This window comes from Gossypium arboreum, chromosome 11 (assembly GCF_025698485.1).
Source record: "Gossypium arboreum isolate Shixiya-1 chromosome 11, ASM2569848v2, whole genome shotgun sequence".
Lineage (NCBI taxonomy): Eukaryota > Viridiplantae > Streptophyta > Magnoliopsida > Malvales > Malvaceae > Gossypium > Gossypium arboreum.
Genome location: NC_069080.1, coordinates 82,787,255 through 82,805,248, shown reverse-complemented (window position 1 = coordinate 82,805,248; position 17,994 = coordinate 82,787,255). Strand labels below are relative to the sequence as shown.

Below are 17,994 nucleotides of genomic sequence, written 5' to 3'. Positions count from 1 at the left end.
ATATAGCATTCTTGAAAGTACGATTTCACAATTTACTAATAAATGTTCACATCAAACTGTCCACACGAGTCATAATCACTTAATTATTTATAATTCGAGCTACAGAGCTCCAAATTAAGATCCGTAAATTTCCTTGAAACTAGACACATATCTTTCCACCATAAAATTTTCATAATTTTGGTTTAGCCAATTAGTATAGTTTATTCATTAAAATTTCCCTGTTTCACTTTTCGACGATTCGACCTCTCTTCACAAAAAATAATTATCTCACAAAGATGTAACTCGGATAATTTTCTTGTTGATTTATCTTCAAAATAAACTCATTATGGATTTTAAAATATAATTTTGAGCCTCTAATTATTTTTCTCCAAATTTTGTGATTTTTCAAAGTCGAGCAGGGATCACATAATCATTCTAAATCAGTCTCACAAAAACATAAATATCTCAAAATATAGAACTCCTTTGCTTTCTATATTTCTTTTATATGAAAATAGACTCATTAATCTTTAATTTGATATCTCATTCAGTCTCTGATTAAATTTATACTATTTTTCGTGATTTTTCAAAATCACATCACTGCTACTGTCCAAAACAGTTTTATTCCTAATTCACTCTTTCACACTTTCTTTGTATTAGCCTCATTTTAACATATATATCACAAATCATTTTCACCACATTTCATACATCACAAGTATAGGCCCATGATCACAAGGTCACCATAAAATCATCCTCATGTATAACTTACTTTTTTATAACCTTACCACATCCTGGTCACTTAATGAACACATCATTCACATAACCAAGTTCTCGCACTTATTCATCACAAAACTCACAAAGCAATACATAGAGAGTCTCCGTTAAACACTTGGATCAATCCTTGATACTTGGTGGTTTCAGCACATAGCTCCACCCATCATATAGTTCGACTCTCTTGTACACATGGTGAACACTTAGTACCACCCATGTGACCTAGCCATTTATCTCGTAGCTCTCTTGTCTACATGGTGTCCTTCACTTGGAACCACGCATGCGACCTAGCTACATATATCCCGTAGCTCTCTTGTCTACATGGTGTACACATAGTATCACCCATACGACCTAGCTACATCATAATGTCTTGTAGCTCTCTTGTACACATGATGTGCACTCAAGACTATACATGTGACCTAGCTACATACCATCCAGTATCATTCAATCTTTCAGAAGGTTCAACCGGATTTCTCTCTTTTCCAACAATTTCACCAATCAAGTAATTATCCACAAACATATTTCCAATATTTTTATAAAATATCATAATATAAGTAATAGTGATGTATTACTTACATATAAACTTACATCTCATTTAATATCAACGCAATAACATTAAATTACACATTGTCTTATTAAAAATCATATGAACTTACAATTTCCCATAATATCCATAATCATAGAAATCACATTTATGTATGATAATTCAATGCACTTCATGTACCATAGACATATTTTTAAATCAATTCATAAACTTGGCACCATAATCATTTAATTTAACATAATTCAATTAATTCACTAAATTTAACTTTCAAATATAAATTACAAAGATTATTGTTGTATTATTATCATACCAACTTACATACTTTCAACACCTCGAGATCATAGTAAATATATCAATTTTACATTGAAACATGAATAAATTAATGCTTATTATACATATGAACTTACTTTGATATTAAAACGGCCATTTTACCAACTTTCCCAATTTTCAATTTTTCTCTCATTCTAGGTTCAAATCTCATTTTCCGGGATCTAAAACATCATATTTTACTTATTTAATTAATGTACTATTCAAAATAGTCCTTAACTCAAACTTTGGAAAAATTACAATTTTGCCCTAAACTTTTGCATATTTACACTTTTGCCCCTAGGCTCGGGAATTAAACTTCATCCCTTATTCTTATGTTTTATGACATGATGATCACTTTTCCCTTCTATGGCAACATCAAATTCTCACTCTAACATATACTTATGACTATTAGGTATTTTTACCGATTAAGCCCTTTTGCTCGTTTTCACTTAAAACCGAGTAGCACAAGTTGTCTAACATAACTTAAAACCTCATATTGTATCATAAAACACCAGAATACACAAATTTTACCTATGGGTATTTTTCCAAATATGAACCCTAGGTTGAATTATTGCTAGCATAAGCTAAATCAAGTTCTTGGGACTCCAAAACGTAAAGAACTTGAAAAGCGGGTTAGAACGGACTTACAATTGAGCTTGGGAAGCTTTAAAACCCTAGCCATGGAGTCTCCTTGGTATACACGTCCATGGTGAAGAAGATGAGCAAAATTGGCTTTTAATTTTGTATTTTAATTCATTTTACCCCTAAATGACCAAAATACCCTTACTACTAAACTTTCCAAAAATTCCATCCATGTCCAATTTTTGTCCATAACTTAGAAATTGGTAAAATTTCTATTTAAGACCTCCTAATTAATATTTCAAATCAATTTCATACTAGAAACTTCTAGAATGCAAGTTTTGCAACTTATTCAATTTAGTCCCTAACTTCGAATTAAGCACTTTATGCATAGAATTTCTTCACGAAATTTTCACACAATCATGCAATCATATCATAGACCTCAAAATAATCATAAAATAATTATTTATATCTCAGATTTTGTGGTCCCGAAACCTCTGTTCCAACTAGACCCAATTTTGGGCTATTACAACTCAAGTGGTCGACTGCCAAGTTTTCGCATCCTTTTTTATTACGAATCTCTATGTCAAATTCTTGGAGCAGCAAAATCCATCTAATGAGCCTTGGTTTTGCTTCCTTCTTCGTGATCAAGTACCTGAGAGCTGTATGATCAGAAAAAATAATCACATTAGATCCCAATAAATATGACTGAAATTTATCCAAAGCAAATACAACAGCTAAGAGTTCTTTTTTTGTGGTGGTGTAGTTGCTTTGTGCAGCATCTAGGGTTTTTGAGGCGTAGCAAATGACATAAGGCTTTTTGTCCATCTTTTTACCCTAACATGACCGCCACACTACGTTCGCTTGTATCGCACATAATTTCAAAGGGGCAGTTCCAATCTGGTGCTTGTACTATAGGAGCGGACACCAACTTTTTCTTGAGTGCATCAAATGCCTCCTTGCATTTTGGGCTAAACTCGAATTTCTTATCTTTCTATAATAACTCGCACAATGGTTCAGCTACTTTGGAGAAGTTCTTTATAAAACGCCTGTAAAATCCTACATGGTCAAGGAAAGAACGATCTCATTTACAGTAGAAGGATATGAAAAAGAATTTATAATGTCAATTTTGGCCTTATCGACCTCAATTCCCTTAGCTGAAACTATATGACCTAGAATCAAACCTTTGTCTACCATAAAATGACACTTTTCATAATTCAAGACAAGATTAAATTCTATGCACCTATTTAAAATTATCGTGAGGTTTTTTAGGCATTCGTCAAAACAATTTCTATACACAGTAAAATCATCCATGAAACCTTCAATAATTTTTTCCACATATTTAGAAAATATACTCATCATGCATCTCTAGAAGGTCGTCGGTGCATTACAAATTCTAAATGGCATCCTTCTGTACAGAAATGTGCCAAATGGGCGCGTAAAAGTGGTATTTTCCTGGTCCTCTGGTGCAACTAGGATTTGGAAGAAACCTGAGTATCCATCAAGACAACAAAAGTGAGATTTGCCAGCTAATCGCTCAAGCATTCGATGTATAAAAGGAAGAGGGAAATGATCTTTTCTAGTGTCAAAATTCAACTTCTTGTAATCAATGCAGACATGCCACCCATTTTGCACTGAAGTTGGTACCAAGTCTCCTTTAGCATTTTTCTTTACTGTCACACTCGTTTTCTTGGGCACGACTTGTACCGGACTTACCCATCTACTGTCTGAAATGGGGTACATTATGTCAGCATCCAACAGCTTGATTATCTACTTTTTTACTACCTCCATCATATTCGGATTCAACCTTTTTTGCGCCACTTGTCTTGGTTTAGTGTTTTCCTCTAAGTAGATTCTGTGTGTGCATGTCAAAGGGCTTATCCATTTTAAATCGGCAATGGTCTAGCCAATCGTCACCTCATGATTTTGTAGTACTTGGATCAAACTTTCTTCTTCGAGCTTAGAGAGTTCATTTGAAACTATAATCGGTAGGGTATTACCTTTCCCCAAAAACACATACTTAAGATGTTTAGGAGCCGGCTTTAATTTCAAATCTGGAGCCTGTACAATAGAAGGTAAAAGTTTTAGTGTTTGATGGAGACAATAACTCATTAATAAATTCATAATCATCAACTATATATTAAGATTTATCTTCATAAATGGACTCAAAAGTCTCTCTACTAAAGAGTCAATTATGTCGACATAGTTTACGCTCAATATTTCACTTGGGTGACAAATAGCATCTCGTAACCATTAAACTGCACGATCTTCCCATCAAATTCTATTGTAAGAGTTCCACTTCGAATGTCGATTTTGGTGCTAGCAGTACGAGGGAAAGGTCAGCCCAACAAGAGGTCTGAAGATCTAGGAGCGCTATCCTCCTCTATTTTTATCACATAAAAATCTGCAGGGAAAATAAGTTCATTAACTTTTACCAATACGTCCTCGAAGACTCCTTTGGGATGCACAATGGACCTATCTGCCAGCTGAATGATAACACCTATTTTTGTCAAAAAACCTGCGTTAAGTGATTCATATATAGAATAAGGCATGACATTTATTGAGGCCCCTAAATCACACATAGCCTTCTTAATTCCCAAATGGCCTATCTTGCATGGTATTGCAAACATGCCCCTATCTTTACATTTTGCTGGCATCTTTCACTGCAACGCTGCAGATACATTTTCACCAACACTTACCTTTTCATTGCCTATTAATTTTTGTCTGTTTGTGTAAAGTTCTTTAAGGAACTTGGCATATTATAGAATTTGTCTGATGGCATCCAACAATGGTATATTGATCTCGACATTTCTGAATGTTTTGAGGATCTCATTGTCTTTTTTGCCCTTTCGACATTGATTTAATCATCCTGGGAATGGAGGTTCAATTTTCGGCAACGGGGGTTTCACTCGGACTTGTTCATCGTTATCGAGATTTTCCTGGGTGATTTCTTGACCAAGATTCCTGCCAGGAATTGGTTCCAGTACCTTTCTACTTCGTAGCGTTACTGCATTCGTGTTTTGTCTCGGGTTCGATTCTGTTTGTGACGACAGCTTCCCTTAAGAACTTATTTTCTTGATTGATATGGTCAATTCTCTTGTAGACGCATCGGTTTTCTATTGAAAACAAACATATTAGCTGCTAATTTATTGACCAAAGTTTCTAGAGAATTACCTGAATCTCGTGGCTGTTGTGGAACCCGATTTTGGTATGGCTGGTTATATCATGGATTGGCCCCATAACTTAAGTTAGGGTGATCTCTCCATCCTGGGTTGTAGGTGTTAGTGTAAGGATCATATCGCCTTTGTGGTGGCCTAGGGAAATTTCCCACAGCATCTAAATGAGCCATAGTATCATCATAAAAACTGGGACATGCATCAGTTGTATGTACAGGTGTAGCACATATTCCGCATACTCGGGCTGGTTTGGCTTTTTCTGCAATAAGAGAACTCACAATATTTATAAGTCTATCAACTTATCTTCTAAGGTTGAATTACTTAGTTGGTGAACTCTTCTAAGGGGTTTAAGATTGGCTCAGAATTGCTGAGTATTTGCAGCCATCGTGGAGATCAAGTCTCTTGCTTGTTGGGGAGTCATGTTGACCAATGCTTTTCTACTAGAGGCATCTACCATGTTCATCTCTATGGGTTTCAAGCCTTCATAAAAATATTAGAGAAAAGATTGTTCTGTAATATCATGTTGTGGGCAACTAGCACACAGCTTCTTAAATCGCTCCCAATAGTCGTAAAGAGACTCTGCTTCTTTTTGCCTTATTCCAACGATCTCCCTTCTTAACTTAGTTACTCGTGATGCTGGAAAAAACCTGTTAAGAAATAAACGAGAAAGATCAGCCCAAGTTGTAATAGATCCAGGAGATAAGTAAAATAGTCATTCCTTAGCTGAGTCTACTAGGGAAAAAAGGAAAGCACACAGTTTAATTTGATCATTAGTTACCCCCTGAGGTTTCATAGTAAGACAAACCATATGAAACTATTTCAGATGTTTGTGGGGATTTTCATTTTGCAACCCACGAAAAGTTGGCAGAAGTTGGATTAAACCTGACTTTAATTCAAAATCAATATCCATAGTAGGATACGCAATGCACAATGGCGGTTGTTCTACCGGAGCTTCGGCCAGTTGCCGAATTGTTTAAGCCATAGGTTGATATGCTAAATTAGGGTTTTCGTTAACCCTAGCGTTAAGTACTTCTTCTGGTGAATCGAATTCTACCTTTTGGCTTTCAAATGTTTGAGTAGGGTTTTCGTTAACCCTAGACTCTGCTTCATCGTCGATTCTGATTTCTGACGGTGGATTACTTTGAGTCTCAACCTCCGCTGACTATTTTTTCCTTAGCTTTGTTTCCTTGCAATTGGCTCTCGCAGTCTTCTCTATCTCTGAATCAAACGCAAGAGTATCTGGAGCAGATCTAGTCATAAGAAACAAAGAACAAGATTAGTACGTTACTGGTCCCCAGCAATGGTGCCAAAATTTGATGCGGTCGTTGAAAGCACCAACAATATCCTATCCCTATAAACTATTGAAAATAATAAAAATAATAGTATAAGGGAAGCAGGGCCAAATCCTCAGGGACCGGATTTGCACAATTGCTTATTCCTCGAAATCCTGGTCAAAATTGTGCCCAAGAAAACCTGCGTACCTGAAAAAATAAAAAAACAGAATTAAATGTTTTAATCTTAGAAAAAATAAAATAAAAATTGAATTAAAAGTTTTGATTGGAATTTCAAAAATTAAAATTAAAATAATAAAAATAAATAGAGTTGAGGAAAAAGAATTCTTATGGAGAGATTCCAGCCTCCGGTTGCCTCGATCCGCCTTAGGTTCAATCCTCGACTTTTAGGTGATCATTCTCAAACAGAATAAGCTAGTTATAGTGGAAGAGGACGCCTACGACCACCTGCTCCAAGATTTTAGACTTACGATTTTAGCGGAACCTGACTCTAACCAACAATCGCTTTTGTGGGATTGTCTTATGCTAGATCATCACTTCTCAATGGTGAATACCACGCCACTTTGTCTCTTGGGCTCGCCAACCTCTAACAAAGTAAGCTAACAAATCGACTGTGCAACCTTCCCAAAATATACAAAGTGGCTGTTCCTTGCACACATTAAAAAGATCACTTTTTAAGGGACATGGACAGAAGCGTCAGCCCCGTAATGCAGAGAAATGATGAATACTCTTTTGAGAAAGCTAAGCGCGGATTCTAAGCCTCATGAACCCTTTTTGGGGATTTTTGACAACCTTTGGCTAGATAGATATTAATGGCTCATGATTTTTGGGGAAAAATAAATAAATATAATGGGAATGGAATTTTTATTGAAAGAAAATATGGAAAGAACAAAAAGACTAGATTTATGGGGGAGAGAGTGTTTACAGCCAAAGATGGATGAAATTTGTGTCACTTCATCCCCTATTTATAGTACTAAGAAACCTAGCCTATTCCTAATTAAATTCTAAAAGATAAATACAAATAAATAAAGATAATTAAAGATAATTAAAGATAAATGAAAATAAATCCTAAAATTAAATCTAAATAATAATCCTTAATAATTATCCTAATGTAATTAAACATTAAATAGAGTCTTGTGCTATAAAACTTTTTCTTTTGCACTTTTGCCCTTATGTCTTCCATACTTGCATTTTTGGCACCACCTTTTCCCTTATGTAGCATGTTGGCCCATTGTTTTTTCAAATTTGCACTTTTTACCCATAAATTTCCTTTTGCCTCCAATTTAGTTCGTGAAAGATAAAAAATCATAGATAACTCAAATTAGTAGGGTAATTCTCAAAATAAACATGCAATTAGCACATAAAAATATGTCACTCTAGAGTATTATCAGGGATTATCTTCTTCAACCTATCTTTTGAAGCTTTTCGGCGATGGCGGCTTAAACCTCTTACGGGTGAACCAACGTGAAAGGGATGCAAATTAACTCTTGACGAGGAGTTTTGAGTTTGACACAAGAGGGAGTTGAGAGATCAAGTCGAGATTTTCTTGGAATAGTACTCTCCACTTGTTTCTTTTATATTTCTTTTCTAAACGATGATGATTAATTTCTATTTCATGTTTGTACAGAAGTATACATGATTTCTAGGTTAAATGTTATTTTATTCAGTCTTGCTTCTACTGTTTAATCTTTGGGTTTGAATGTTTTTAGCATGAAAGTGTTATTGCAGTCACTAACAATGGAAAGTGCAGCAATAGTTCAAGCTAACAAGCATGACAACGGGAGTTGCTTGAGGATTAGAGGAATTTAATTCATTTGTTCTTAATAGTGTTCCATTGCCATCATAGGAAGGTTTGGCTAATGTGCATGTTTAAGTCTTAGATTAGATATAGAATTTAAGCTTGATAAGATATTCATTGCAATTTAATGCATCGACAATCACTTATCCTTTTATACCTTGTGAGCACTTAGTATTCTGTTGAATATTCATGTTGGGGATCCTAGTTTATCGTTATCATATTTTATCTTATTATTTTCAAGTTATTGTTTCGATAACTACTCTTACAATTTATCTCGTTTCTATCTATTTATTGCACTGACATTGATAGACAAAAGACAACCATCCTCGTAGGATCGATATCCAACAGAATCATATTTGTCTACTATACTTGCATCGACAGTGTACGCTTGCACATTATTACTGTGACGTTAAACAGCAGATCATCAGGTTCTATAACCGAGCTGCAAAAAGAGCCTGCGAATTACGATGATCGCTTGGTCATTCGAAAAAGAGTTTTCCACCATTTTTTCTAGACTTTCATGCAATGTGTAACTGCATTCAGGTACTGTTAGCAACTTGTTCAAATTGATGGAATATTCTTGTACGAGAGATATGAGCATAAGTTGTTAATAGCTGTTGAACATGATGGTAACTAAAGAATCCTGCCAATAGCTTTTGCAATAACTTTGGAAGAATCCGATGATGACAGGATTTTTTCTTAACTAACTTGAGAAGGTATGTTATGCCGTAGCTCGATGTGTGCATCATTTCCAATAGAAGCACTAGAATACAGGTCACTTTCGAACGATGTTTAAGCTGATGTGATTTTGTACACCATAGGTATTGTTTGCGTCATATAGGGTTTAACTACGTGAGCCAATACCATAAGGATGCAAAGTGACAACATGTCATTAACATGGGTACGTTGTGCATAGAATTGGTTTCTTGTAAAATAGTTTGACATAAACATTTTGGGTTGCTTTTCTTGAATGCGTTGTTGATTGTCATCGACAAGGTATGAGCTCGTCAACATCGATTCCATGAAATGTTGGAAAGACTATGGGCTATAAACCAATTGGGTGCGCGATACCTTAATAGGATACCTCTGCAACAGTGGAAACAATCGTATGACGAAGGAACATGACCTTGAACCTAGCAGAATGCATTAATTCTGTATTGAATGGGGCGCGCCATTTGTCAGTAACCTCGGTGATCAAGAAAATATATTTCTGATTAGCATCCTTGTTTCCAAAGTGGGCTGAGACATACGCGAGACAACTAAAGGGTGATCATGTTTGGTGCAAGTCGGTGCTGAAATATATTAGAGAAAATGTAGAAATCGCGAACTCAAAGGCTTCAATATGTCACTCGGGACCAAATCTAGTATTTCGAGTTAAGCAGCCCCACGGACCCGACACCGTAGTTATTAGTGGAGCGTGTACCATGTAAACCTCAGTCAAATGATATATGACTGTGGGAGATTTCAAGTACTTCGTTATCTAAGCACACATGCAATTGTTGCTTATGCCTCAGAACGTATAGATTGTAAGACATACGTTGACGAATTTTACAGACTTGAACGAGCGTATAATAGTTGGAAATTTGAACTCCCACCTGTCCCTGATGAAAGCATGTGACCGCCTACCTCGCACGCTCCTTTCGAGTCAGTACCAAATAAGAACTTGTGGTGCAAGCCGAAAGGTCGGTTTAACTTAACTCAGATACAAGGAAATATGGATATTTGGGAGCGGGGAGACACACTGATGTTATGTATATACTGTAGGAATCGAAGACATACGAAGCTAACATGTCCACACAACCCGAGAGCATTAAGGAGAAGAGCTAATTAAGACACTAACTTATTCGTTTATTCATTAATTTTTTCTATAAAGTGTAAGTTATTAGTACTTCTTCAAGTCAAATATATTATAATATGCAAGCCAAAGTTTTAATCCAAAATTGAGAAGCTTCTAATCAATTCTTTACTTTGCCAAAATTTTGTACCTAACAAATCGACCGGAAAAAAAATTGAATGAAAAATTAACATAAATCATTATAAATTTTAAACTCAGAATATGATATATTAAGAAAGCAAACAAATTTAATAGATTTATTTGATATATTATAAATAAGTGTAGGTTTACGATGTAATACAAATTATACAATTTAGTAATAAGGTAAAAGCATCAGTGAAAATGTGCCCTGTGGAATCCGTTGTTTTTCGTCCCAAAATTCAAGCGTAAATCTTGTAAATTTTAAAATTTTCAGCATGCATATATGCATAAGTTAACCAAAATTAATATATAATTATAAATGATGGGCGTAAATCCATCGCTTCCCTCGTTATTGTTGTTGTTATTATTATTATTATTATTCAGTTCCCTCAAACTCAAGGTCAATCATTTTCTCCCACGCTTCTCCGAAATCAAAATCCCCTCTCGGTCACTGTTCGAGAGGCTTCTGTGTCTTCTTCTTCTTCCCTTTCTTCTCTCGCTTTGCCCTTGCTATGGCTTCTGATTTGGAGACCAAAGCCAAAGAAGCCTTCATCGATGATCACTTTGAACTCGCGCTCGATCTTTACTCTCAAGCCATTCAACTTAACCCTAAAAATGCTGAACTCTACGCTGACCGCGCTCAAGCCAACATCAAACTCAATAATCTCACTGGTATCTCCTCTTTTTTCCCCATTTAATCTTTTAAATATGTATGTTTTTAAAATGATTAATTGTTAATTCTTTGTTATTTTTGTACTTTTTGTTGGCGCAGAGGCTGTCGCGGATGCAAACAAAGCAATTGAGTTGGATCCTTCCATGTCTAAAGCTTACTTGCGTAAAGCGTTAGTAGATTTTTCCCTCGTCTACTCATTTTTTCCTTTAATTCCCAATGCTTTAGTTGTTTGTACATAAATAGTATGGAACGTTGCTGTTTTAATCGCTCCTTTAGTATAATTGCTGAATGAATTCCTGAATTGTTTCCGAGCATTGTTTATTGATTCTGAGGCATATGTAAACCAATGTCTACAGTACGGCATGTATGAAGCTTGAGGAGTATCAAACTGCTAAGGCTGCGTTGGAGACTGGTGCCACTTTGGCACCGGGAGAGTTGAGATTTTCTAAGTTGATCAAAGAATGTGAAGAGCGCATTGCAGGTACTTAGCTTTAAATAAGGTGTTTAGGAAGGAAGGAATTTATCTACTGATATTGCTATATATTTAAAATAAACCTATACCGTTTTAAGATCCTTCCTTGTCTTATGAGTTTTTGTGTTTGTTTAGAGGAAACTGATGAGCTACCAAAGCAGATGCTGAAAGAGGTGACAACAAATTCTGTACCTGCAAAAGAAGTTGAGCCGGTCAAGGATGCTCCTGTTCCAATGGCTGTGGTAGCACCACCCAAACCAATTTACAGGTTTTTGCCTTTGTATCTCTTTTTAAGGTCAGCACTTTTGATAATGTGTGATTGATTTGATTAAAAATATTTGTGCAGGCATGAATTTTACCAGAAACCTGAGGAAGTGGTTGTCACAGTATTTGCCAAGGGAATACCACGTGAATGTGTTAAAGTAGATTATGGCGAACAAATAGTAAGTTGCATATTAATTCATCTGTTTCACTTCTCTGTTTTTCTGGCTCTGTCTTTGAGAGATTAATGAGTATACAGTCTAAAGATGTGCTATCTTTCTTTGTTGTTCTGCAGCTAAGTCTTTCCATTGAAGCTCCTGGGAAAGATGCATATCATTTCCAGCTCCGATTATTTAGAAAGGTATTACATGAGATTCATGTTATCGAACTTCTGGTTTGTAAGAGTATCATCATAAATATGTTTTTAATTTTCTATTTTTTGCAAATGTCCAAACAAAGAACTCTGTAGATGATAGTGGCAATTACTGAAATATTACACTGAATTATGGATTGCCTTTCTGTTTACTAGTGACAAACATGTTTTTGTTGGATCTTTTTTGCCATATGATTGTGTCTCTGTAGATGCTTGTTTTTATGTTGTGTTTTGCTATGTTTGAACAGATAATACCTGAAAAGTGCAGATATGATGTGTTGTCAACCAAAATTGAGATTCGGCTGGCAAAAGCTGAACCAATTCATTGGGCATCTCTTGAATTCAGCAGGGAAGTTGCTGTTCCCCAAAGGGTTAATGTATCTTCAGGTAAGTTGATCTCTGTTGCATGTTATCTTTATTACTAGCTGTTAAACTATGAGACAACCAATTGCCCAGGTTTATTTTTGCATCCTATACCAATTTTTTTAGTCTCCCTGTGCAGTTGTATGTGTGTGTACAGTGCTGTGTGTATTCTTTTGCAGTTTTGCACCCAGAGGTAATGGTAGTTTGAAATATAAATGTTACTGGCTAACATAAATTGTGAATATTTTATTCAGGTAAATCCTTCTTGGGAACCATATTTTAGTTACTAAGCTAGTATTTGGAGTAAAGTCATCAACAAACTTTGCAGAATTTTATGTGATCGACTTGAAATGTGTTGTCTGAAGGCAACAAAGTATTGTTTCGAAATAAATTACTCATAGATAAAATTTCCTATTTCTTGCTCACATTAAGTAAATTACTCATAGAGTTTTATTATTCTTCAAACTAGTGGTATCTTTTTGCCTGCAGATCTATATCCATGGATTTTCCTGTTTGTGAATGTGGATGTTTTTGCAATTGAAAATCTTCGCTAGTATCTTTTCATAGGTTGAATTGATCTTTCAATGCTCATCTACTTATTGTTCTAATAAATGTTGCTGCATGAGTTTGAATTTTTTTACGATTTAATTTTATGGCAAGTACTGTATCTTTTTTTCTACCTGTGGTCTTGTCATAAACTACTGTTTGCAGTAAGTGCAAATCAAAGACCAGTGTATCCATCCTCCAAACCGAAGAGGGTTGATTGGGATAAAATTGAAGCTCAAGTAAAGAAGGAGGTATGTTGAACATGAAGATATCGTTTTCTCTTTTGTGATTGTTTTTGGGAAAACTTTCCTAGAGGAAGTTGTTATGGGATACGATTACTCTCAACACACAGACTCTCTGTGGCTGGCTTTCAGGAGAAAGATGAAAAGTTGGATGGTGATGCAGCTTTGAATAAGTTTTTCCGGGACATTTATCAAGATGCTGATGAGGATACAAGAAGAGCCATGCAAAAGTCTTTTGTAAGATATTTTCCTTAAAGAGAGTTTAATTTTGTCCCTCGAATATGTGTAACTTTGGTCATTGAATAAAATAATTGATAGATTATGGTTACATTAATTGCCCATTTGCCATGGACATAATCTAAATTTCTGGCTTTGCATTTGCAGGTGGAGTCTAATGGGACAGTGCTTTCAACAAACTGGAAAGAAGTTGGTGCAAAGAAGGTGGAAGGAAGTCCTCCAGATGGTATGGAAGTGAAGAAGTGGGAGTACTAGGCTCTTTGTTCCCAATGGAGAAGATTGTAGCTTGGACTGCGGTTTTGGTCTGTGAATGTTGTTTTCGTTTCTAAAATATAACTTTATAATATGTTGCCTGGGTGTGCGTTGAATGTCGTAATCTTCTCCCAAACAACAGGTTGATGAATTTTGTATTTTTAAGCTTTCGTTTTGCGTTTGTGCAGTTATTTTGGTCTAACATTAAACTTCACCGGCGCATTGTTGGAACATTGAAGCTATGCAATGAAAGAATGGCTACTTCATAATTTTTTTTCTTTACACATTTTGACAGGCCTCCATGAAAAGTGATTATAATAAAAAAAAGTTATATGAACATTATGATTGGATCTTGATCGGGTTGCATGATATATTTTTTTTTCCCGAGGGTCATGTATAACTTTATATTTATTTTTATGTACATTTTTTGTGGCATTTCTTATTGTTTGCGAACTGCTTTAGCGCTCTCTATTCGATTATTTCAATTCTTTACTTATCGTTGGTAGAGGTTGGGTTTCAGATTATGCATATATCAACTCCGAGACCAAAAAAAAAAAACAAATCAGCCAGAAATATCAGTTAATAGATCATGGAATAGGATCTTTCTCCAACTCCTCCAAGGACGACGTCGGGGAACAATGCCCACATGTTTAGTCCATCTCCAAATTTTCAATCGAAATGGAGTGTGCTTTGCTTTGCAGGGAGTGGAATCAGCCTCTCCACACTCGACCCTCAACAAGATCACATGCTTATGTTCAGTCCTTTTTCACACTCAATATTTTCGGTATGGTATCTGGTACTGTCTCAAAATTTAATAAAGTGAATTTTTGAGAAAAAAAAAATTAAAGAGTTAGATAAAGAGAGAGATCATAAAAAGTTGTTTGATATTTGAGATGAAAAGAATGTAGTTAATTGTGAATATGAAAATGTGGAAAAAAGTCCAAACTGTAAAATTTGAAAAGTTAAAGGATTAAAATGTTATTTGACTATTTGGTATGAGAATGACTAGGGATATGAATTAGTAGAATGAAAATCACTTTTGAACTAAATTTAAAAAGATTGGAAAGCACAGAGATCAATTTTTTTTTTTTCATTTTCACCATGGACAAGGCATAATTGTAATTTTAACCACCCATGGACATATATTTGAGAGTAGATATGATTTATTAAGTGATTGAATTTTATAAGTGCCAAATTGTTGTGACGAAAGTGTTGGAAAATTTTAGTTAAGAAAACAATTATTTAGTTATAGCGGAAGTTTAACATTTTCTTAAAACTGAGCCGTGACCTTTGCATTTTCTACTAGGGTTGTCGCCCCTCATACTCTATGAGGGCTAATTTGAGCTTCTCATGTATTAGATTCAATTATATGTGTTTTTTGGATTTTTAACTCAAAACTTTATAATTTAATCCAACCCAATACTTATTTTTTATTTTTCAAAATAAATATTATTTAACCAATTATTATAATTAATTAATTAATTAAATTAATTTTTTAATTAAATAATTTTCTCAATCAAATCTAATTCGTTAAAGTCATAACAACTTTACCGTAATAGAATCTATGAGGAAATATTTAATTTTCCGTTATTCACAAAATTCATAATGAATAATTAATTTGATTCTATATCTAAACTTCAATTATTTATTTATAATTAATTAAACAATAATTCGAAGAAACTTAAATTAATTTCTCAAGTCAATTCTATATTTAGCCAGAAAATGCATTCACTACTGTAATATCCTGAATTAAGGCATAATCGGAATAGTGGTTTCGTGACCACAAATCCGAGATAGAAATAATTATTTTACAATGATTTTGATGTTTATGATATGATTGCATGATTGTGTGAAAATTTCGTGATGAAATTCTATGCCTAAAGTGCTTAAATTGAAAGTAGGGACTAAATCGAATAAGTTGCAAAACTTGCATTCTAGAAGTTTTTAGTATGAAATTGTTTTGGAATATTAATGAGGAGGTCTTAAATAGCAATTTTACCAATTTTAAGTTCATGGACAAAATTAGGACATGGAAGGAATTTTGGAAAGTTTAGTAGTAAGGGTATTTTGGTCATTTAGTTATTAAAATGAATTAAAACAAAATTAAAAGCCAATTTTGTCCATCTTCTTCATTAGGCCGAAATTTCAAGGGTTCTCCATAGCTAGGGTTTGTTTCAAGCTTCCAAGCTCCATAGTAAGTGATTCCAAGCCCCGTTTTTAATGATTTTTACGTTTTTGAGATCCCGGTAACTCGATAAAGCTTATGTTAGCAATAATTTAACCTAGGGTTTATATTTGGAAAAATACCCATAGGTGAAATTTGTGTATTTTGATGTTTTATGATAGAATATAAAGTTTTAAATTATGTTAGACAACTTGTACTACTCGATTTTAAGCAAAAACGAGTAAAAGGGCTTAATCGATAAAAATACCTAATAGTCACAAGTACATGTTAGAGTGAGAATTTGATGTTGCCATAGAAGAGAAAAGTGATCAGCATGTTGTAAAACATAAGAATAAGGAATAAAGTTTAATCCAGAGCCTAGGGGCAAAAATGTAAATATGCAAAAGTTTAGGGTAAAATTGTAATTTTGCCAAAATTTGAGTTAAGGATTAATTTGATAATGTGAGTATTAAATAAGCTAAATGTGTTATTTTAGATCAAGAAAGACGTGGAATCGACCTCAATCGAGGAAAAGAAAAGATTGTGGACTAAATTGCAAAATCTTTGTATTTTGGAACCAAGGTAAGTTCATGTGTAAATAATGTAGCATAATTTTTATTTTTAAGTTATTGATATTAATTATGTGTTATGCTGAATTTCATTATGAAATGTATGCTTTGTGGTTAATTTCAAATAATATGTAAATTATGTGAACTACTTGTTAAATATAATTGTTACCGAGTATTGATTTCGGCATTCTACGGAAGACGGCAAGGATAAGTGTTCGAGAAAAATCCCGTTTGAATCTTAGGAATAGATTAGGATACAAGTGACATGTCACTAGGATGGTTGAGCATCCGAACTCGTTGAGTTGAGTCCGAGTTCGAGAGATGTAACTAGGCATCCGAACTCGTTGAGTTGGTCCGAGTTCACTTATGGATGCGAACGCCTGAGCTCGTTGAGTTGAGTCCGAGTTCGCTTATCGGCGGGTTACATGATTGCTTGATTGCATATATGGCACTTATGTGCAAGTTATCCATGTATCCGAATTATATTCCGATGTGTTCAACGGGTAAAGTTCTACTCAAATGGAGGAATATTCGAGATGTAAAGAGACGTATTGGTAAGTGATATGAAATGGATATTTTGGACAGGTATGTATTTAACCCTCGGGTTGAGTATTGATACAACCACGATAAGGTAATAAGATGATGAAGAATGATTAAAAATGTGATATGTGTTTTAGTGATGTATGCTAATGTTGGTGGTATAACTGTTTGTTATGTTACTTATTATTTGCATATGAACTTACTAAGCATTTATGCTTACTCCTCCTTCTTACTCATTGTAGTTTTGGACAAGCCAGCTCAGAGTCGGGATAGGTCGAAGGCTCACCACACTATCCGAAGATTTTTGGTAAATGGCTTGTAAATTTAAGTATGGCATGTATAGCAATATACCCATTTTGTGTAAATGATCTTATGGTATGGTTGTGAAATGGTTGAGGAAATGCTTGATAATGATAAATTATGAAAATGGTTAGTTTAGATTATGTTTGATGTTAAAGAAAACTATTAAGATACTTAGTGCATAAAACTCATAAAAGGATGAAATTTATCATAAACAGAATACCGCAGCAACACTAATGCGAGCTTGAAAATTTACTAAAAATCATAGAAATTGAATTTGGTGGTGAAATACATATCAAATTGAAGCTTATTATGTCTAGTTTCACATGAAACAAATGAAACAAGTAAAGGAAGTATATGTTAGAAGATATTTTAATTTTAGTGAAACAGAGTCATAGCAGTTTCTGAATCCCCTGTTCCTACTTTAGAAATTCACCATAAATTGTAAAGATATAATTAGGTGGTGTATTTTATATCCTCAGAATCCTTATTGAGTCTAGTTTTATTATAAACAAACCTCATAGTCATATGAATTTTTTACAGAGAGAAATGTGGTTCGTAGTAAACAGAGGTCAGACCAGT

The 17,994-nt window shown here is 34.5% G+C and overlaps 1 protein-coding gene across 1 annotated transcript; it reads left to right on the top strand.

Moving 5' to 3' along the window:
- The first annotated feature begins 10,726 nt into the window (after nucleotides 1–10,726).
- LOC108450042 (protein SGT1 homolog B-like) lies at nucleotides 10,727–14,108 on the top strand. Its single transcript, XM_017747471.2, has 11 exons — nucleotides 10,727–11,092; nucleotides 11,193–11,262; nucleotides 11,450–11,574; nucleotides 11,701–11,833; nucleotides 11,912–12,008; nucleotides 12,122–12,187; nucleotides 12,448–12,586; nucleotides 13,274–13,359; nucleotides 13,483–13,587; nucleotides 13,735–13,889; nucleotides 14,028–14,108. The coding sequence occupies exons 1-10, from the start codon at nucleotides 10,933–10,935 to the stop codon at nucleotides 13,840–13,842; spliced, it is 1,089 nt and encodes a 362-aa protein (XP_017602960.1). The 5' UTR covers nucleotides 10,727–10,932; the 3' UTR covers nucleotides 13,843–13,889; nucleotides 14,028–14,108.
- The last annotated feature ends 3,886 nt before the right edge of the window (nucleotides 14,109–17,994 follow it).